This window comes from Pleurodeles waltl, chromosome 10 (assembly GCF_031143425.1).
Source record: "Pleurodeles waltl isolate 20211129_DDA chromosome 10, aPleWal1.hap1.20221129, whole genome shotgun sequence".
Taxonomy (NCBI): Eukaryota; Metazoa; Chordata; class Amphibia; order Caudata; family Salamandridae; genus Pleurodeles; species Pleurodeles waltl.
The window spans coordinates 339,945,663-339,969,274 of NC_090449.1; the positions used below are offsets into that span (position 1 = coordinate 339,945,663).

Sequence of the window (23,612 nt, forward strand, 5' to 3'; positions counted from 1 at the left end):
TTTTATTTTTGGCCCTAATTTTCCACTCGTGTCCAGTTATGGCTTTCTGTCAGGCAGAGGCAAATTTTGGGTAAACACTCTCAATCCACCCCGGTGGAGCAGAAAGATTGGTGCATGAGGTGAGGACATAACACCCTGGTGTCTAGTTGACTTTCTACCTCTTGGAGGAATTTTGAGAGAAAATCTATCCAATTGTCCCCCCCCCGGCTAGCCTCATAAGAAAGGCATAAAGACTGTTTCAATATTAAAAATTGGATGCAAGCACTTGCCTGGATATGGTTTGGTCACTAAATCTTGGTGTCTGGTAGGGGAACCGTGCTTGTAGATCGTGGTCACATGATATTTCCTAAAGAAGGATCCACTTGGGAGAGGTACCAATTGAAAGGGGACATTTTCCACCACAGATCGGTGTGCGAGTGCCAGAGTTATGCACCTAAGCCACATCAAAGCGAAAGCAAACTTTACCTAATGTGCAGTCTGCTTTCACGTTGCTGACTATGATGTCAGTGTGCTGTGTGCACTGCATATCACAGACTAAACAACCAAATAAAAAACCTCTGAGAGTGAGGGAAGCTTTTCCCTTGTGCCACAACTTTGTTTTTGAAAAAGAAAATCTTCTGGTGTAACATTACATTTCTTTGAGCACTATAGTGGACAATCAGTTGACATCCAGAGCATTGTTGAGGCACTGCAGTGGACCGGTCATCCACTATGGTTAAATAGACATTTTGATTTTACCAAAACAGTGCTTGCCATGCAAGCTCACACAGTGTGTGTCAGGCCTCTGAATATGAAATTGATATAACACATGTAAATACAGAGGCTCTAGAACATAGGACCTCCGACAAAACACTTGGGTCCAGAAATTAGGCTCAGTAGCTTCTTTGCCACTCAGGACACTTGGGCTACTCGTACTGAGTTTAAAGTAGCTTTGCACAATTAATAAAGTACTTAAAGAGGCACAGGCAGAAGGCTTCATGAGGACCCAGACAACGTCACAAACACTGGCATGAATTTATAACATGCACTGACTTTTAAGTATCTCCACTAGAAATAACAATTTGCACACGTCAACGTATCATCAAGACTTGGAAATGAAAAGGAAAGAAATCGCCATCTCACTGTCCATGAATACTCATGGTATGGATAATTGCTAACGGCAGTTTTTTTGCAGCTGTACATTGTTGCCACTTGATCAGTTTGAACATCATACCAGAAGAAGGAACACACGATTTGACTTCTTAGGACTCCCCTATTATACTCCACGATTGCACGGGTCTTCCGAGTACTGGTCTCCCATCAGGATACTACTGACTCTGTGTAGCTCATGATGACTCGTCAATTTTGGAAGTTCAAAGAGATTGCACAATCTTTTGAGAAAATGCTAGGGTTAAAAGGAGTTTAGGAAATGAAGGCTTAATGTATCTCCCCAAGATCTGAAATATTTTTACCACATCACTGCTGGCTTTATCGAAATATCCAGGTTTCCTTGATCTCCATTTGCCAATTTGGGCATGGCTGAGCCCGAGCCAGGTTCAGCTCAATTTCTGTCCATTAGCCAACCACAGCGCTTCGCCTGACTGACACCAATTCCAACAAAAGTCACTGAAATGAACAAACTGCCAACAAATCCTTGAAGAAGATATCTGGAGCACAACAAATGCTGTTTAATCATTATTTGTGAAGTGGATAGGGTTAACATTTTATAGGTTTAAACAACAACTTGGCATCTCCTGGACAGAATTATGTGACACATGGGCCAATAACTTCTATATCCAAAGTTACAGTACTGAGAAGGTGGATTATATAAGGTCTCTCCCACTCCTCACTGAATGACTGACAATGTATTTTTCAACTCCTGTTCTCAGAGCCAGCTGAAGGACTCATGGCTCCTGGCTGAAATAAAGCAGACCACCATATAGAAAATTGATGAAGACATTTTTCTAACCATCTAGAACTATGATAGCACTTAGAAGTCCAGATGTTAATGCTAATAGTGCACTGTCCGAATGAGGAGCTTCAAAGCTGTCAGCTGAATGTTGTACTTTAAGGTGGCCTGTTTCTATTCCAGATTGCACTGTATGAATAAGACCTGCTCATGCCCAAGAAAGCATGGTCAGCATTCATGCTCTCAGCACTGATACTTTCAAGATTGTCTAGGATCGGCTGTTCCTGGCACTGAAAGCGCTGTTGCTGATTTGCGTCAGAAGCGATACAATCTGCTGCTGCTGTTGCTCCTGCCGGTGCTCCAGGCGCAGAACACTGTTTGCCAGGTCCTGTAAGGTTTGGTTCATTTGTAGCAGGGTGTGGCTCATGAGCTCAGAGTTATGGGCCGTGATCTCAGCGGAGCCCATACATTGGTGATGAGTGGCTGTGCCATGCCCTGGGGAATAAGCATTAAAAGGAGTTAAAAAACAAAAGGAAAAAACTGGAACATTCATTAAGAAGCATTGCTGAGATCATACACATTTATGCCATCCCACAAACAAATTATACAAAGGGAAAACAAGAAAACAGCTTATAACGCATGTACAAGTCAAAATCCCACTGTATCTGTCAAGAATTAGCCAGTTTATTGACTAAAAGAGATGCAGCTAACACATTTATCTTCTTCTGTTCTGCCAAAAGTCTATACAGCTATTTAATTATTAGAAGGTTGCTCCCAGGAAAGGGCATCCGAAGCTAAAGAACATGGAGGCAGACAGTTCTCCCGGGAGCACAACCACTGAGAGGGGGGCTATTTTCAGTGCACCTAGTGACTCGCCATGCATATGATCAGGCTATAAAAGAATATGAACCCTGGTTAGTGCATCATCAGCTATTTTGGTGCTGGTCAGTTCAACTCTTGGGACACTGCGATTAACACACTATCTTTCTTTTAGTTTGCAATAGTCCTCTTACTTGTTTAATGATGATAGCATGGCTGCCCCGTGATTGGATTGTTGGTTGATTACACTTTTTTATTTGTTTTACCACAAAGAATTCTTCATACAAGCTATTGATACAGAGCACCATGTTTGAGGGCACGTGACTTTTTTTTGTTTGGATTTGTGTCTCTGGGCTACGAAGTGATGCCCTCTACAGATTAGTTATTGGCCAATGTTGTGGGAATGTATGAATGGCTAAGACAGACACTCCGAATAACAGAAACAATTAGAGGATGTCCAAAATATTCGACACACTTCAATGCTCGTTATCATGTCTGAAAAAACAATTTTTGTGTTGTGGTGTGGGAAGAGAGCGTAGTAGGCAGGAGCAACTGTGACACAACTAAAATTGACCAAACGCACCACAAGTTACGCTCTCAAATCCCATCTTCTCAGTGGGCAGTGCTTAAATTGAGCAGGAATTGTCAGGGTTCAACTGGATCACTTTACGACACTGGGACTTAACTAAGGTATAGAATTCCTGATTAAACAGAATATACAGTGGCCAAACAGTTGTACAGAGTGCGTGAAAAAACAATTTGTTGTAGCAACAGCATTATTAAACGATGACCCTAAAACGTTTTTATTTCAAGAACTGCTCTGGCACTGTGGCACTGTGGCGCCGTGGCAAAGGACAGATGCCCCGGAGGCACACGAGACCTCTCCCAGGCCATGGCAGACAACCAAGAAAGGAGAGCCACAGAGCTGCCTCCTATTGGCTGATTCAAGTTCAGGTGGCCAGACTACAATCACACATCCAATAAACCATGGGCTTCTGCTGAATTATTTTGAGATCGAAAGCAAACATTTATGGGATCAACTGTATCATCACAGCTGTTAAATTGCAACCAAGTTATACACAATATCAATTCGAAATGTAAAGAAAGACAACCGTTTCTTTTCAATCGTCATTTCATCTCGCTTGAAACATCTGTATAAATGTATATAAGCAACGGGGCAACAAGAAGGGTAAAGAGAGGTGACGGCACAGTGCACCTGCTGAGGACCGGTCACTACTGGTAATACAACACAGACATGAGATTTGGATGTCAACTGTAGTCACGGGGCAGAAACCAAAGACTCTTGGAGGAGACTGCCACGGATGCCCCCGACTGAAAATAGGACATTATAGCTATAAACTACAAGTATCGGAATTCACTGAAACCGAAATGACCAGATAGATTACTTTTTGGCCATGCCTCAATTTGAAAGCTGATGTTTATTTTTCTGGCATTGTAGATGTACATCTAAATATGGCCGTGCCTATGTCAGACTAGTGTGGGCGTTCCCACATTACTGCGCTGAACGTATGGCTGTACATATCCGAGTTAAGAGTCAACCCAGTACTCCTAAGTACCTGGGTGGTTGGGACAGCAAACAATGAAGGGGCTCCTTTAGAATTATTTTGAGATCAAAATCAAACGTTTATGGAATCAATTAATCTATCCTCAAGGCCAGTAATGTTGTATCAAGTTAGGCACAACATCAGTTCATACTGTGAAGAGAGAAGGACCACCATATCATTTTGAGTTTAGTCAATTTTGTTTGAAACAATTGAATAAATGTGTCTGAGAAATGGTTGAAGTGCTACAAGATGGTAAAGTGAGGTGACTGCATAATGTACGTGTTGAGGGCAAGTGATGTATGGCAATCCAACACAAGCGTGAGGTTTGGCTGTCACGATTAGTCATCAAAAAGGAACTACCACATAATGCATCAGCTGCATGGTATGAGTTTATGAAAGGCTCACTAATTCATAACTATAGAGAAGATGATGCACAGTTTTGGTCCCAGTGATGCAAGTTTGCAGATTCTTTGTCAGGACATAACAAGAGAGATTTGCAAGTGGCATGCTAAAAAGAATTAAGTGTGAAAGGTAAACAAGCAAGCTTTGTATCTCACAGTTATTATGACCTAAAGGATGGTCACCGAGTCACCAATACGTAAATTGTGCATCCATGAGCCATTAATGCACTGGTGGCTTTCGTGCCTCCCCTCTCTCGTACAGATGTTGATGTTTGTTTGCGCTGATAAGACTTCAGGGCTGCCATCTTTGCCATACCAGTGGTGTTACACATGGCTCAGTCCTTACTTTCCTTCACTTTTGATATCAGATGCTAACAACACCTTCATTGCAGCGCTGCATTGGAAACACAGGGCGATACCACTATAATGAAGGAACACTGTAGCCTTTCGATCTTCGTTTCACTGAGAAACGAAAGCGGGACTATTTTAAAGGATGCCTTGCTACTCGACCATCACCCCTGTGACGGCAGATGTAGCTTGATAGCAGTATTGAGGTTTACTGCGTTTGCAATCAGAGAGCTTCACACCACTGATGAGGCACTGCAGCAAATTAGCAGACTTGTAGCACAAACCTAAGGTTTCTGTAGTGTTATGGCTTGCGGCAACAGCGCGCGGTGCTTTCTTTGATCCGCGCGCCGCTCTCGTGAACCAGTTTGGCACGAGATGCGTTCTTTCAACGCTCCGTGCCAAACGGATTTGTTGCGAAAAAGAGAGGTTGGAGAGCGACCGATGAAGCAGGATTAAGGAGCTTCTTAATATATTGCCAGGGTGGTTTCTATCTATTAATAAACTTGGACAAAATCTACTTACGGTTTCTGGCTACATTACTACATTTTTGTGGCGACGAGCAGTAAGAAACCACCCAGCGAACCCACAACTCAAGATTCGACGAGCAGTAAGAAACCACCCAGCGAACCCACAACTCAAGATTTGGAGGTGTTTTCCTTTCGTCAGGAGCAGTGCTGTGAGTTTTAACCCCGCCCCCACATCTAGACAGCCAACTGAGAGACTTTATTTCAGTATTATTTGTGGCCTCTCCAACAAAGCTTCATGTAAAAACTAGAGCGCTAACTTCTTATTGTGAATTTGATGTGGAACAAATCAAACGCCATTTTCTTTTTAAAATTCACTTCTACTAAGGATTTCTGAGGTTTTATTTTTTTAAAAACACAAGATTGTTTTTTAAACAAATTGGTGTTTGTTATCTACACAAAGTATTTGCGCTGGTATCAATATGCAGGCTGTTACACCTCCACCACCTTTCTTAGAAACTCCTGGTGAACCACCTATCACGTGGAAACATTGGTTTGATGCATTTGAAACATATTTAGGAGCGTTAGGAGCTACTAGATTTAGACCAGAAAGAAAGAAATGTCTTTTATTACACTCGCTTGGCTTTGAAGGGAGATCTACGTTTAAACATCTTCCAAATATAGAAACACTTCAAGATGAAGAACTTGATGAATTCCAAGAAGCAGTTAAAAAACTGGAATTGAGGTTCAATGAGCCCCCGAGTTTAGTCGTTTTAAGACATAAATTCTTCAGACGAACACAGAAATCTAATGAAGACATTGATACGTATATATCAGCTTTAAGATCTTTGGTAGCTGAATGCGAATTTGATAATTTTAGTGATCAGCTTATAAGAGACCAATTCATTTGCCACTGTTTGGATAAAAATATTCGTCAGAAGCTCTTGACTTTGGGGAACCCTAGCCTTAATGAATGTATCAGAATTGCTAAAAGTATTGAAACTTCTGTACGATCTGTGAAGGAACTTGAAGACAAGCCTCAAGAACATGTCTGCCCTGTTTTTAATAAAGAGACCTCAGTCTTTCAAAGAAAAGGAGATTCCTTGAAAAACGCCAACTCCAAATCGTTTTTTTCTCAATCCAATTTTTGTTTCAGATGTGGAAATAATTTACACAAGAAAGGGAGTAAACCGTGTCCAGCAAAGTTTGTTACTTGCAGATTGTGCAACAAAGTTGGCCATTTTGCTAAGGTTTGTCAAAGCACCAATGGTAACAAAATTAATGTTGGTGCTATCAAAGATGAGTCTCAGGATTTTCAAGAAAGTGATCTCGTCTCTGATTTACAAGACATGGTGTTAGTTGTTAATGATGATGTCAAGTGGCGTGATCCTTCAGACTGTGTTGATCCGTCTGTGGAATTGGGCGTTGGAGACAAAGTTATTCGTCTGTTGGTTGATTCTGGTGCACGAATTACAATGATCACTAAAGAACTTTTTCAAGATACATGGAATAATAGACTTCTTCATCCTCCAGACAGATCTCCTGTGTCATATGAAGGATGGAAAATTGACTTGTTGGGATATTTTGAAGATGTTCTGAAATTCAAAGGGAGAGTTATTTATGGAAAAATTTATGTAGCTGTAAAGGGTCTTAATATCCTTGGTTGGTTTCATCAAGGATTGTTCGGTATGATATTAAGACCAGGTACACACGAGCAAGTGCTCGCCGTGAGGGATTCAGATATGGTGGAGGATTTATTAAACGATTTTCCCAAGGTCTTTTCTGGAGAATTAGGGAAAATTACAGGTTTTAAGCACAGAATTAAAGTGAAAGAAGGTGCCTTGGCAATTAAACACAAAATGAGGGGAGTACCTTTTAGTGCACGGAATGATTTGGAGAAGGAATTGATTTCTTTGACCAAGTCTGGTATTATTGAACAAATTGAGTCTTCACTTTGGCTTTCTCCTTTGGTCGTTGCTAAAAAAAAGAATGGAGAGCTTAGGGTATGCATAGACTTACTGCTCTGAACAAAGAAATTTGGGTTGATTCTCATCCTTTACCAAAAATTAATGATTTGTTAACTCTTGTCGCTGGAGCTAAGTTTTTTACTAAATTAGATTTAGCATCTGCTTACCACCATATTGAATTGGAACCTGATTCCCGACATGTCACCGCTTTTGTTTCACCGTGGGGTACCTATCAGTATTGCAGGTTACCTTTCGGTTTAGCATCAGCTGCGTCTGTGTTCCAAAGAGTAATGGAAAGTTTACTCAAGGGCATTGATAGTGTACCCATATTTCAAGACGATGTGTTGATTTTTGGGCCAGATCGTCATTCTCATGATGCCACACTGAGACAAGTTATGTCTATTTTTCAACAACGAGGAGTTGTGTTAAAAAGGGAAAAATGTGAATTCCTCAAAGATGAAGTAGAATATCTGGGCCATGTGATTTCTAGTTCTGGTGTCAAACCAAAACCCGGGTTGGTTCAGAACATTCTTGATGCGGCTCCTCCCACTGATAAAAATGGTGTTAAAAGTTTTTTAGGCCTTTGTGAATTCTATTCTCGGTTTATAAAAGATTTTGCTTCCAGAGTTAGACCTATTTCAAACTTACTTAAAGCGAAGGTAGATTTTAATTGGAATAGTGATTGCAGTGAAGCATTTGACTGGATTAAACTTCAGCTTTCCAAATGTGTGGGACTGAAACCGTTTAATCCTGAGCTCAAATCCGTGCTCACTGTTGATGCTAGTAATGTGGGTTTAGGTGCAGTTCTTACGCAACAAACTCCCGATGGTGAAAACACTGTGGGTTTTGCTTCCAGAGACTTAAGAGATCCGGAATGCCTGTATTCAGATATTGAAAAGGAGCTCTTAGCCTGCTGGTGGGCGATAGAGAAATTTCGCACTTATCTCTGGGGTACTAAGTTTTTTCTCCAGACAGACCACAAACCTCTCATTTTTATATTAAGTGGGAAAAATGTGAGAAATTGTTCGCCTAGGATTGCAAGGTTCTCAGCTCGCCTCCTTCAATTTCAATTTGATATTCAGCATATTTCTGGAGGAAAAAATGCACGAGCTGATTTTCTGTCCAGGTTCCCTGCGGTTTCCCCATCACAGGTCTTAAAAGATGAATGTGACGATGAGAGTTGTATAATAGCTTCTCTTGAATTGGATGACGCTGGTCCATTTTCTGAAGCAGAATGGATTGCGGCTACAGATAATGATCCTGTCTTGAAAACTGTTTCTAAATTTATTAGTGAGGGTTGGCCTAAGGAAAAGACTTTGGAACCGGGTATTCAGCCTTTTTTTTAAATCAATGAAGAATTATCTTTGGAGGGTGGATTGGTCATGAGATCGGACAAGTTGATACCTCCTCATGTTTTCAAACAACAAATAATAAGAAAAGCCCATGAGGGACATCTAGGTTTGACTTTCACTAAACGTAGGGTACATTCTTTTTTCTGGTGGCCCCAAATGGATACAGAAATAGATAATCTAGTCAAGGGTTGTGTTATTTGCGCATCTAGCGATAAAGTTCTCAAAACGTCTGTACCTCCATTAATGCCCATTGAATTGCCGGAGCGACCCTGGGTGAAACTTGGTGTTGATTTGGTTGGTCCTTTTTATACCCTGCCCTCTAATGCTAAGTTTGCTTTAGTTCTGTTAGATTATTACTCAAAATGGCCAGAGGTCAGATTTATTAGCGAACCAAATTCTAAAGCTGTGGTGAAATTTATTAGAGATGTATGCATGAGGGAGGGTTTCCCCGAATATGTTATTTCTGATAACGGGGTTCAATTCGTTTCCAAGGAAGTGGAACAGTTTTTCAGGAGGAGTAGTATTAAACACCTAAAAAGTTATTTGTTTCACCCTCAAACTAATGGCCTTGTAGAACGCTTTAATCGGGTCCTGGGTGATTGTATTAAATGGGCCATACAGAACAAAGTTGACATTCACTCTGCTACTCAATCAATGTTGTGGTTCTATTGGACTACACCTCAGTCTTCCACTATGGTTTCTCCTTTCGAATTATTACGAGGTAGGAAACCAGCCACTGAGTTTAAGCCTGCGTGGATGTTCAAATTATTGAAACAAGAGGTGTGTGTCCATAGATTAGATCATTTTGTGAGAGGGAATGTAGCAAGGGCCCAAATTTCACAAAAATTCCATTATGATGAAAGGAGGAAAGTGTCAGAGTTGGAGGTGAATGTGGGAGATGTTGTGAAAATTCAATTTGGGGGTTTCATCAAGAAAGGTGACTCTAAGTTTTCGTCACCGGTTTTAGTCAACAAAGTATGTGGGAATGCTGTCAGAGTTGAGGGTGGTCATTGGTGGAACAAGTCTAAGGTTGTGAAAGTTCCTTGTCCACCCAATATGGGTCTGTTAGATGGTGAAGCTGAGCGTCATAAAAATTGTGTTCTTCAGGATGATTGTGCAAATGAGCGTGTGGATGCGGGAAAGGTTCGTGATGACTTCTCTATGGTACGCAGAAGTACTCGTATAAGACGTAAGCCTCACAGATTTAGATGAATATATGTATTGTTATTTTTTTGTATTACTTTGGAATATTGTTGTTATAAATTCAATTGTTTCTTTATTTTTTGGTTGTTTTTTTTGTCATTACTTATATTTCATTGTAATGGTATGAATAGTGTTGTAGTATATCGACATGTAGAACTAGTGCTGTATTCTGACTGTAGCATGTATAGTTTTTCTAATGTATAATTATATGTTTTCTTTTCTTTCTTTGTCTTGTTTTGGAAGAAGAAAACCCATGTAGTGTTATGGCTTGCGGCAACGGCGCGCAGTGCTTTCTTTGATCCGCGCGCCGCTCTCGTGAACCAGTTTGGCACGAGACGCGTTCTTTCAACGCTCCGTGCCAAACGGATTCGTTGCGAAAAAGAGAGGTTGGAGAGCGACCGATGAAGCGGGATTAAGGAGCTTCTTAATATATTGCCAGGGTGGTTTCTATCTATTAATAAACTTGGACAAAATCTACTCACGGTTTCTGGCTACATTACTACAGTTTCACTGTGGCCTCATTGAGAAGTGTACTCCGTAGGCTTAAACATCAACCAGTCCAGTGCATTACACAAATATAGAAATACAGTGATTAGTCTGATGGGTGAAAATAATCCTCAAAGGGGTTTAAAACGTTTTTAGACTACCTCACTTTAAACAGAATACAGCAATTCTACATTACCTTTATTTAGGTATCAATAGGGGACAAACAGCGCATGACAATTTGTGTGCTGAAATGTGGTAAGGAAGAAATAACGAGAGCAACCAAATCAAAAGGATTGTAGTGGTGGAATGCTTTTTATCTAGAGCCCAGGGGCAGAAACAAAATATTTTGCTCTACGTGGCCTCAGCCTTCTGCAGACTTTCTAAGACAACAAACACTGAGGCTGATGCTAATAGCCACTCAACAAAAGTGTAAAATCTATTTCAAACAGGGCCCGAACAAGCCTAAAAGGGAGTTCTCCTGGAAAATAAGGGTCACTTCCTTAACAACTGGAGGAAACATGTCCCTGATACAATATTGACCTTTCGTTATCCACCACTGGATCCACTGACCACCAATGGGAGCTAAAGGTAGGCTGCCCGGCCAGTTTACTGCCAGGCTCAGTTCACCTTCCAGAAGAATGGGAGAGAAAGATCCCTTTTTTAATAATCCTATAGCAAATTTCTACAGAGACCAGAGGACCGGTAACAAGTGGGATCAGAACTCTCAGGAACAGGCCTTTTCCAGCTTCAGCAAGTATTTGAAGGCTAGGAATAAGGATTTTAATTTAGAAGACTGATTTACACAGTTGTGCCATGAGGAGATCACAGATTGAAGTGGGTAACAGATTCTCATTCAGAGGATTTGATGGTAAGGAGTCCTCAATATCTGGAAACGGTAACAGAGCTATGTGGATGAGAGTGTCCTGTGAGCTTGTAAAACGACCATGATATGATGTCTTAGTTTAGAAAGTGATGAATTGTGTCCTTCAAAGTAATCCTCCTTAAGGGAGGAGGAAAGGTGCTGTCATTTATTAATCCAGGACAGCAGAGCTGCACTACATCAAAGGGTGGCCTTTTAGGTGGTAAACAAGTGTTCCAATTATTTAGTTCACAGAGTGGATTCTCACAGAGACATACCTCATAATAACTCATGAAGACAACACACGGTTTCCCACTTAGGTACTGGATGAGACAAAATAAAGAGAAAACTAAACAAAAAGAAAAATCCCAAACTAATTTCGATCAACACAGAAAACCTTTAATCAATAAAATGACACTAAAACAACACAAATCCAATAAGTAGAACCAGAGTGGTACATTTTTACAGTTTTAAGTAAGAATAATTGCAAGAAGTCAAAAGTTCAGGCTAACGGCGATGAACTGTGGGTCAGATTCAGGGACCAGGTTCGTGCTGGTGGAAAGTTTATCTTCCTGTTTGTCCAGTTCCATGCAAAGCGCCCTAGTAGGAACTTTGTGTTTGAGGGGGAACCACAGGGAGATCTTTGTCGGTGCAAACAGCTGGTCACCAGTAGGAGTTTTGCATGGGCCAGAAATGCGGGCGGTTGTTGCTGAAGTAAAAAGCACCGTGCAGGCAAAGTCTGGAGTCTGTAACCAGGAAGGGAGCATTGGCCGGAGGTCCCACATTGGCCTCTCTAAATTCTGCTCCTATATGCGAGGACAGCTGGGATGTTTCTTTTGTTTGAGAAGAGGGTCAAGGGTACAGGACCTGGAGAGGCACATACTAGGGTTTAGCACTCAATCCAGCAGAGGCCAGCAGAGGCCAGCAGCAAGGTTCACGCAAGTCTGTTGCCACTGGTCAACTAGGCAGTTGCCCGGAAAGACCTCCGGAAGTTTGTTGTGTCTCCTGTAGCTCAAATAGAAAGTCAGCCAACTAGTCCTTGGAGTAACTTGTGGGTCCTGGGTTCAAGGCAAGCACATCCACCCTTTCTACAGATTTCAAACAGCAAGGCAGTCCTCCTTCTGAGTCTCCATGGGTCCGGGAGAGTTTCAATGAGAGGTTTCTGATGGTGCCACTTTTATACGCAGTGCCAGCCTGTGTGCTGGGCCGCCCCATTTATCTAACCCTAAACAGGTGCTGGTCGGTTAGTTTTCACTTTTTGCCCTGGTCTGACTCTTTGTGAGGTACCTTTGCCACTGACAAGGCAGGCATCTTCAGAGGTGAGGAAGGGGATGGGTGCAGCCCTCAGGCTACCTTTTGAAGCTCAGCAAGCGCTAAGAACAACCCCCCAGGCCATGTTGCTCAGGAGAGAAACCACCTTCCCCACACCCAAGGTCCTTTTGTTCCCCCTTTTGAAAGAATACACATCATGCCACAGGAGAGCCATTAGGAGAGACGAGTGACCCTGGACACTGGCAGAAAGGCACATTTTGTTTAGTCAGAAAAGTGCTAACTTTTTAAAAGTGGCATATTCAGAAAAGTAATTTAGATTCCAACTTTTCCATTAAGGAGGATTTTAAATTACAATACAAATGAGTTGAACAAGTATTTCTTATTAAGTGCAATAAGGTAACCCAGTGTTGGTCTATGGGAGTGGTAGTCTTGCTAGAGTGAAAAACTACTTTGTTTTTTTTTCACTGCTCTGACATGTAAACTTTAGGTACACATGTCTTACCTTTTAGATACCAAGCACCTGCCCTGAAACTTTAAGGAACTACCTCATGGGTGACTTATAAGTATTAAAAAGGAAGGTTTAGGTCTGGCAAAAGGTTTATTTTGACAGGTCGAAATGGCAGTTTTAGAACTCTGCTGCAGTGGTAGGCCTGACACATGTTTCGCAGGGCTGCTTTAGTAGGTGGCATAATGAGTGCTGCAGCCCACTAGTAGCATTTACTATACAGGCCTGGGTACATGTAGTACCATCTACTAGGGACTTATATGTAAATTAAATGTATCAAACAGGTGTATGCCAATTTTACTATGTTTGTAAGGAAGAGCACAACCACTCTACCACTGTTTCACAAGAGTGAAGAGCGCAGAGTACTAAATGCTAAAAAAACGGGTTAACCAAAGGAAGGGAAAAATCTGTGGTGACCCAGCAAACAGGGCCAGGTCCAATTCCATATGCAAGACTCAAGGGATGGGCTGGTGTGCAAGAGTTTAATCCTCTAAAGAGCTATTCATCGACAATCCTTAATCCAGTATTACAGCTGATACATGGTGTGTAATTGTAAGGGGGTTTCAATTGCTTAGCAGCTCAAATGCTAAGATAGATTACATTGCCACAAGATATCCAATTTCTAGGACTGTTCCAGTCTACCTTAAAAAGCAGGGAAAGACCACCAAATATCCAACCGGAGGCAAAGAGCAAAAAAAGGATAGAAGCAGCCGCCGGAGGAGTCTTAACATTTTACTTTTATAGATCTGTAAATTTTGTAAACGTGTGGGTGGAGATGTTTCAGTTTCCTCTGGAAGAAAATCCCCCGATGTACCATTCCAAACTGTAATGTGGAGTAAGCTGGTCACCCCGTCAGCCGTAAATATTAGAATGGTCTCTGTTTAGTCAGTTTCCAACCCACCTCTCAGAAGCAACGCCTGTCTGCCACCGTGAAGGTCTTGTACGTGGGGGACAAAAGAAGAGGCAGTAGAGCGGTCTTGGAGAGAGAGTGGGATTCCTTGGTCAGTGGACAGCTCTTCTAAGAGGCTCCCAGTATCTGCAATGAGAAGCAAACCTTGTGTAGTAAACCGAACTTTATAGGCTCTTCTCTTCAGGAAATCCAATTAGGCCCCGATTAGACCATGGGGAATTTGATGCAGAGGTTCCTAGCAGCCAGAATTACTGTTACTAGCTAGTAGCTCTGTACAGAATTCTGCATATTACAAGTTAGACTCCTTGGAATGGAGAATAACTGTGGGGACATGTAATCACTGGGCAGAACTCAAGTCAACTTGAGTTGTGGTGCTTTTCACACCATCATAAACAACATTGTATATCCTGGAACCACCTTTAACAATGTCATTGCAGCTGTATTATTCATTCCATTATAGAAAAGTATTAACATTTCATATATCCTCCATTTGCAACATATAAAATGATTTAAAAACATACAAGCAGAGAAAAGAAGTAACAACAATCTAATAATCAACTGCACCCCACCCTTCATCTCTCATATTCTACAGACATTCAAATATCCATTCTCAGTCATGCTCAAATAATCGACAAACCCAAACCTAAGTCTCTGAATTATCCTTGTATGTGATAATAGTGGGAGAATAAAGGACAGAAATCCCGTTTCCTGGTCACATAAGACACTGGTGCAGCACTTCGGTGGAGTATCTCGTTCTTGCCATCTTCGTCAGGACAATAGCTCCTTTGCTTATTTCAAAGACAAGACATTTGTCTTGGCGCTTCGGCTGATTCGCTGATTTAATGCACTAATTATATATTTAATCAATCTCACTGCACCCAAGATTTTTCTCTCACTCCTCAGTGATTACTCGTTTTATCTCATGTAGAATGCTGCAATAATCAAACTCTTGAGAAGTGAAAGTATTTCAAACCTATTCCGTTGGGCCTCTAAGCCTAACTCCTGGTAGAATGTTAGTCAGATCTGCACAGGATACATTCTTATAAGTGCATTTTCTGTTCAGACGGCCATTGATACCTAACTTTAGAAATCCTTAACAGGGAGATGTTCGTAGTGTTGCCTTTTCAGTCGTCCATCCTCAACGTAACACCCTATTTCCTTTCGCCCAACAGGAAATACTACAAGACACACTGATGGGAATATACTACACCGTATGATAAGACTATAACTGCAACATCTGAGTAATAATGCACAGGCTCTCTCCTAATATTGGCATCCGCTTTCTACCCAAGTTAGGATCAAGCAACAATCCGAACGCTTGTCAGCTTCAAGCCCTTGGAACTACTAACTCAAGCCGGTGTCCAGGTTCAGTAGAGTGATACATCCACTGTAGAAGTGCGTGTTTAACTAACTCTCTGGACCAAAGTTCGAAATCTAGCAGATCTATCCAGCCTTTCACCAATAAAATGAGCACAATTTAATTAGGTTGCAAACATCCATTACCAAAGCACTTCAGCAGTGAGCCCATGCATTGCAGAACAGACTATTATTCGGTTGAGGGAAGGTTTGCACATTGTGCATGGAAAAAGGCAACGACACAAGTTTGCAGTGCTGGAAAGACTAGACGTTTTCATTTTGTTTAAAGCTTTGAGAAGCGGTTCTTTGAATTGCCACACGGTGGTGCTATTTCCGAAAGGTTTATAATAGAAGACGGAATATAAGGATTAGGAAAAACGAGTCCACCACAAAGGTAATTAAATGCTTTCTAATCCTCACCTGGTGCTGAATCTGCGTTAAGCGAGGAAAGAAGCTCCCCTGTAAGAAGGGCAGAGACCTAGTATTAAAAACACATCAAACTAACAAGTATATTTACATAAATTTATGCTACAGACAGAAAAGTTACCTGTAGCAGCGGTGATTGGAATTGGACTAAAGCGAAAAGCTTCTGTCAAAACAAAATAGAAATGTTAGGATTGTTTAAAAGCAACAATCAAGACTGCCATACGTTTTACTTTTGTTTCGTAGGTTGATGCCCGATTTGACATTTTCCAAGTTAGCTTTTCTAAATGGTTTATTTAAAAAGATGGTATAACGTTCAAATGTGTGGTCTCGGCTGCGGTTACCACCATCTGTGTGCAATCACACACACACACACACACACACACACACACACAGTAACTATCTCACCCAGAGGATTATTTTATGTGCATTCTGTGTTTTGTAGTTCTGGTTTTATCCAGAGATGGATGGAGCTAGCGCAGTTGTATTCCGTGGACTTTCGCGGAGTTACCGCAAAACTCCATGGAATTCCGCGGAGTTCCACGGTCGGGCGGAGTGATTCCCATCGCTCATAAATGCACCCCATCTGCTGGCAGCATACATGGCCCAAAGTCACTACTGCCACCTTCTAGAACCTAAAAGCGCAGCTACAGCCACCAAACCACACTCCCAGCCCGGGCACTGATCAGGGGTGCATGTGACGCCATACTCAACAATACCTGCAGACCATTAACAGAAAATACAAGGTCCATGATATCACACCAACCGGGCTGCAGGCACTGGAACTGGGGTGAAGGATCGGAGGTCAGGCCCTCCTGCGGGGGCACACTGACGTATGGGGGGACCTCAGGCTCACCTGTCCCTATCAATCTTACCTTGAGTCTCCAAACCAGCTTCCTGCATGCCTTGATGGCTTGACTGAAGGCCTTCGGCTCCTCACTATCTTGCATCTGTAAACATGCTCACAACAGTCAGGCCACTCCTACAACAGCATATAACTAACCACGGCCACTCGGAGTGAACAGTGATGTGCCCTCCTACCTTAGTGCGAGTAGGATGCAGATCCAGGGGGAAGAGGGGGATTGGTCTAACTGTATGGTGTTTCTGTGTGTGGGGGAAGGAGTGTAACTGTTGGTTGCTTGCTTATACAGCTTCAATCAGGGAAACTAGTCTTTACATTGAGATTGAGAACATGTCATGCTGACAACCATCTCAGGGTCAGGCAACCCTATTAGTAATAGTAAGCCTTCTCAATGAGTCTGCTTACCGAGATAGGGTTGCCTGACCCTAAGATGATTGCCACCATGACATGTTCACTTCTCACCCAAGTGCAGACTATCTTCCCTGGTTGAAGATGTGTGCTTGTGCAACCAAGGAAGACTGCACTGTCTGGTGAGTGGTGACCGGCCTGGGAACGCGCCGGTAAACTCTGCTCTGCCGTGGGTAGGCTGAGTTTTTGCACTTAATTCCGCACTTCAAAGTGTAGAGTGACAAAACTCTGCAAACTCCGCCGGCGCAGTGGAGTTTGCCACCTACGCCTAATTTTATCATGGGATCATTAGTACTACAAAGCCCAGAATTCAAAGATTTAAAAAAAAATACTTACACGGGCTGAGCATGCATGGCAAGGAAATGGGAAACGTAGTAATATGAGAGGTGGGTCTCTTCCCAGTCGTACCGCAGATGGACACTCCTCCAACAATGATAAACCATCAAAACCAGAAAGCAACCTGTGATTTACATTTCAAAGTGCAGAACATAATTTCAAGCTGCCCTCACTTAAGACACTTTACGCTATTCCACTCTATGCAACTCTAGTCTACACCATTTCAATATATGCCACTCCACTCTATGCCACTATAATCTATGACACTCCACAGTATGCTTTTACATTGTACATAACTCCACTCCATGCTACGCCACTATATGTCACTCCAAACTACCCCACTTCCCTCTACAACACTCTACGTGATTCCACTGTATACCATTCCACTTCACTACACTATGTGCTATTCTACCTTACACCACTCCATGCCACTCCACTGTACACCACTCCACACTAATTCACTGTATGACACTCCACTCTATGCCATTATACTGTACGTTATTCCACTTTATGCTATTCCACCACATGCTACTCCACTCTACTCTATTCTATTCCACTCTACGACCCTCCACTATATGCCACTCCACTGTTAGCCACTGCACTTAACACCACTCCACTCCATTCCCTGTACGTCGCTCCACTCTATGCTACTCCACGTTATTCAACTATGTGGAACACCACTCTATACCAATCCACTCTACTCCATTCCAGTCTACGCCAAACCAATGTACTCCACTTTATACTATGCCTCTCTACAACACTCCATTGTAGGCCATTCCAATCCACACTAGTCTACTGTATGCTACTCAACTCTATGCCAGTCCACTCTACGCTATTCCACTGTATGCCACTCCATGTATGCTACTCCACTTGACACCACTCCATTGAATGCTATTCCAGTCTAACCCACTCAACTGTATGCCACTCCAGTATAGGCCACTCCACTGTACACCCATCCATGCTAGTGCACCGTACACCACAACAATCTATGATATTGTATGACAATGCACTCAATGCCATGCCAGTCTAGGCCACTCAAGTGTACACCACTCACGCCCCTCTATGCCCCTCCACTCCTCCAAACTCTACTGCACTCTTTGCTACTCGACTGTACAACACCGTACTCCAGTCTATCTTACTGTACTACACAGTAGTCAACTCTGACACTCTACCACACTCCACTCTACAACACTCAGTGCAACTCCTTCTATGACACTCCACCCCAATTTACTCAGCTCTATAACACACTACTCCACTCTACTGTCTATGCCACTCCACAGCACTGAATGTCATTACACTCTACAACACTCTACGCAACTCCACTGTACCACACTCCACTCTGTACTCTAACTCACTCCACAACACTGTAGTCAACTCTGTAAGAGTTTCCCACACTGCACAACATCCAATAACACTCCACTGTACTACACGCCACCCCACTCTATGACACTTAACTCCAGTGCATGCTATGCCACCTCACTTTACTCCGCAGCACTGTACTGTACGACAAGCCACTCCACTCTATGATGCTTTACTCCACTGTATGCTATGCCACTTCACTGAAGTCTAATGTATGATATTTTACCGCACTATATGACACTTCGCTACACGCTGCTCCACTCTCAACAATCTACTAGACTGTATGCCACTGTACTCCACTCTGTGCCCGTATACTCCACACTACAACACTCTACTCCACTCTACTCCACTCTACGAGACTTTCCAACAGTCTACAACACAGCACTCTACTGTACAGGACGCCACTCCAATTTATATCCTTTTTTTCAACTCTACGCTACACCACTTCACACCACTCTATGGCATGCAAATCCAGTCTATTATACTCCACTCCAGTCTACTCCACTGTATGACACTTTATTTCACTCTGCGTCACTGTACGACAATCCACCCTATACCACTTCACTGTACGACACCCCACTGTACTCTATAAGACTACACTGAATGCCACTCTACTCAACTCTATGCCCATCCACTCTACGCCACTGCACTACACTATATGACGCTATAGGATACACTCTCCACTCCACTCCTCTCTATGACACGCCACTCTAGTATATGACACAGCACTCCACTGTACGACACTCCCCTCCACTGTACAACACTGTACCACAGTATGAGATAGCATTTTATGGCACTCCAACATACGCCACCACAGTGTACGGGACTCTCTGCCTCCCTACTGTATGGCAGTCCATTCGACAACACTGAACTATTCGACAATGTACTCCACTGAATTTTACTCTACTCCACTACATTTGTTCAACACTCTTTTCCACTCTATGCCACTGTATGACACTCTATGACACTCGACTCCATGACACTGCAGTCAATGACACACCAGTGTACGTAAATTTGTCGAGTATCTGTTTTTCAAATGTCAAACAATGCAATTCACTTATTTCAGTATTCAAAATGTCCACAAATCACATCTTTATAGATCATATGGTTTGAAATTCCACTTGTGCGGTATTTCCAAAATAAAGTTCAGAGCAAGTAAGCATCTGTCCCAATGAAAAGGGCAGATACTAGGACCACATGACACTATAGACCTTATTAGTGATTGCATAAAAATTAAAACGAACCATAGGACTACATGTTTGACATCAAAAGTTCAGTATGCAGCCTTGAGAAAGCTCCTACCCTACAGGCATTATATGGGGTGAAACACATGTTGACTGGTGCATGTATATTAATTGTCATCAAGTACCTTTTTGAAGCAATATTCATCAAAGATGCGATTTGGGGGCAATTTTTGAATTCCTTGTGAAACTAACACGAATAATTAAAATACATTTTGAGTAAGACACACAAGTGACTTCAAATTTTTTGACTTTTGGAAAACAGATACTCGACAAATGTACTTACATGATACTAGGGGTAGTTGGCCTAACCCCTAAGTAGTATCACAGTTTTTCCAACTAAATATAAGTTTAATAAAACCGTCACAAAAAATACACCATTATTGGAAGGGGCAGTGAGGGTTTAGCCTATAGTCGAATTGCGACACTCAAGTATACAATATTCAACTGTACTATGCAACACACCCCTCCACTATACAATACACTACTCCACTCTATGATACTCCATTTTACTATGCAACACACCAAGGGACTCCACTGTATAATACTTTATTCCACTGTATACTACTCCATTTGAATTTATGCTTAACCTCTAAATTACTATAAGTCGCACATCTGCGTACACAGTTTTGTCACGTCACTCACCACACTACATTAACTATAACTTACCCCTTCTCCATGCAGTAGTTATACCTTTGCATATTACATCACTTAACCCATGTGAAATGATAACCTTTACAACACTTATGACATCTCAAATGACATGATTTGTGAGAAACCAGTGCATGGTACAGTGACGAGTTATAGTTAATGTAATATGGCGAGTGAATCAATAAGACTGTGTACAGACATGTGTGACGTATGGTAATTTGAAGGTAGCGTGTAAATTCTGAACTTAAGTTATAACCATTAGTTTAGAATTTCTAATATTTCTATAGTTTAAGCGGAGTTGGTATAGAAAGAATAAATAATGTTTTCCGATCTATAACGTAGGTTTAAGTGGTGTGTGTGTGTGAGTGAGAGTGAGATTGTGTGTGTTGGGGGGGAGGGAAGTAGCTCTTTCTTGCATGGTTACACCCACTTTTTGCCTGTTTGTCAGTGTGTTTGACTGTGTTCACTGGGATCCTGCTAACCAGGACCCCAGAGATTATGCTCTCTCCTTTTAAACATGGTTGCTGGAACCTTTTTCACCCCACATTTGGCATTCTGGTGCCCCCATGTAAGCCCCTAGTATATGGTGCGCAGGGGATTGGGGTACCAGGGGATCCCTATGGGCTGAAGCATGTATTATGTCACCCATAGGGAGCCCATGCAAAGTGTTCTGCAGACACCCTTTCACTAACAGGTCACTGCACCAGGTCACTGTAAGTCACCACTATGGCAGGCCCTCCTAGCCCAGAGGGCAGGGTGCAAGTACTGGTGTAAGAGGGCACCCCTGCACTAGCAGAGGTACCCCTACGAACTCCAGTTCCATTCACCTGGACTTCGTGATTGCAGGGACACCATTTTATGCGTGTACTGGACATAGGTCACTACCTATGTCCAGCTACATAGTGGTAACTCCGAACCTAGACATGTTTTGTATCAAAGATGTCGGAATCATACCCCAATACTGTTGCGAGTATTGGAAGTATGATCCCATGCACCCTGGGGGCTCCTTAGCATTGCAGTATTCTAGGGTGTTCTGGGCAGCCCAAGCAGATGCCACCTCTCAGACAAGTTTCTGCCCCCCTGCTGCTTGATCTGATCAAGCCCAGGAAGGCAGAATAAAGGATTTCCTTTGGGAGAGGGAGGAAACACCTTCTCCCTTTGGAAATAAGTGTGACTGGTTTGGGAGGGGTAGCCTCCCCAAGCACTGGTATGCTTTGAAGGGCACATTTGGTGCCCTCTGTGCATAAACCAGTCCACACCAGTTCAGGGACCCCCCACGTCCCTGCTCTGGCACGAAACTGGACAAAGGAAAGGGGAGTGACCACTCCCCTGTCCATCAACACCCAAGAGGTGGGGCCCAGAGCTCCTTCAGAGGGTCCCTGGGTTCTGCCAGCTTGAATCCAAGGTTGGCAGGGGCTTCTGGGAGCATCTGAGTGGCCAGGCCAGGCAGATGACGTCAGAGCCCCCTCCTGATAGGTGGTCACCTGGCTAGGTTACCAACCCCCCTTTCAGGGTTATTTAGGGTCTCTCTCTAGGGTGGATCCTCAGATTTCGGCTTGCAAGATTCCAGCAGGACTCCTCTGCAACCTCCACTTTGACTTCTAGTCACTAGAACCGCGACTGGACCCTCCAGGAACCGACAATCTGCATCCACGAAGAAGACTCTTCTAGCAACATTGTTTCCATGGCCCCTTCCAGCTTCTGCAACATTTCCCCGGCTGTGCATCCTCTGAGGGTGGCAAGTCTTCAGTCTGCACAGGAAGGAAGAAGGTATCTCCCTTGGAGTGAAGGAGTCACTCCCCTGCATCTACAGGCACCTGCTGCAATGACGACCAAATGTGTGGATCCCCTCTCATCCTAAGCTGTGTGGAGCCGGAGTAGTCCTCTTGGTCCTCTCTGCCAGCTGTCCAACCTTGGTGGAGGTAAGCCCTTGCCCTTCCATGCAGGAAAGAACCCTCCTGCACCGCTTCTCTTGCAGCTGCCAAAGCGTGTTTCCGTCTCCTCCAAGAGGTCTTCAGGCGACGTGTAGCTCCAGCACTCTGTACTGCTTCCTTTGACACACAGCCCTCTGCGTGGTTTTCCTGTGCCGTGGAACCCTTCTTCAGTCGTGCTGCGTGGGCTCTTCTGCAACTCCTGTGTCCCCTTCCTGTGGGACTCCTGTGGGTGCTGACTTTGCTCCTGTGGACTCTATGTGTCGCTGAGGGTCTCCTCTGGCTCCCCCTCCTGGGGTTAGTCCTCCTGGGCCTTGCTGGTCCCCAGCAGCACTAATGTTCGCCAACTGCGACATTTGTCTTTGCCAAGGGTTGGAATTCCTGCACCGACACCCAAATGCAATCCTCCTTCCAGTGTGGGACGTCATGTGCATCCCTCAGGAACTCTTCTCCAGCTCCAGGGCCAACCTTCTCTTCATCACCGTCGATCAACTCCTGCAAGCACTGCTGGGTGTGTAGTAGCTCCTACCCCTCCTTCACTCCACTGTGACTCTTGGACTTGGTCCCCTCTCTCTACAGGTCTTCCTCTCCAGGAATCCTCCTGCTGGTTTCTTGCAGTCTTGTCTGGGTGTCTTCTTTTCTTCTTTTCCTTCCTTTTAGGTGGTTTGGGGAAATTCCAGTGATTTACTCCTGCTTTCCTGGTCGCTGGGGGGTATTGTGTTACTTACCTCTGTGGGTTTCTAGTACTCCCAGCTCCCCTCTACACATTCCACTTAGCTACGTGGGGTCCTGTGTTCGCATTCCATTTTTTTTGTATATGGTTTGGGTTCCCCCTAGGGTCACTATTGTCTCACTGCATGTGCACTGTTTTTTAACCTTTTCTATGCCTATTGCTGTTTAGTAATGTACATAATTAGTGTACTACTTACTTCCTATTGAAGGGTTGCCCTTCTAGTATTTTGTGGTATTGTGTGACCAAAAATAAAGGGCCATATTTATACTTTTT

General features: G+C 43.1%; 1 protein-coding gene across 4 annotated transcripts in view; it reads right to left on the reverse strand.

Moving 5' to 3' along the window:
* Nucleotides 1-1,633: 1,633 nt before the first annotated feature.
* The window catches only part of LOC138261531 (uncharacterized), a 109,184-nt gene continuing 87,205 nt past the window's right edge, over nt 1,634-23,612 (reverse strand). For 2 of the 4 annotated variants that reach the window (XM_069210552.1, XM_069210553.1), the window contains 4 exons: nt 15,943-15,984; nt 15,816-15,854; nt 14,031-14,165; nt 2,020-2,383 (listed from right to left, as the gene is read on the reverse strand). In XM_069210552.1, the coding sequence (XP_069066653.1) occupies nt 2,157-2,383; nt 14,031-14,165; nt 15,816-15,854; nt 15,943-15,984 (443 nt within the window). In that variant the 3' untranslated portion in view covers nt 2,020-2,156. Of the gene's footprint in view, nt 2,384-14,030; nt 14,166-15,815; nt 15,855-15,942; nt 15,985-23,612 lie in introns of all 4 variants that reach the window. The other 2 variants (XM_069210551.1, XM_069210554.1) reach the window with 2 other exon arrangements.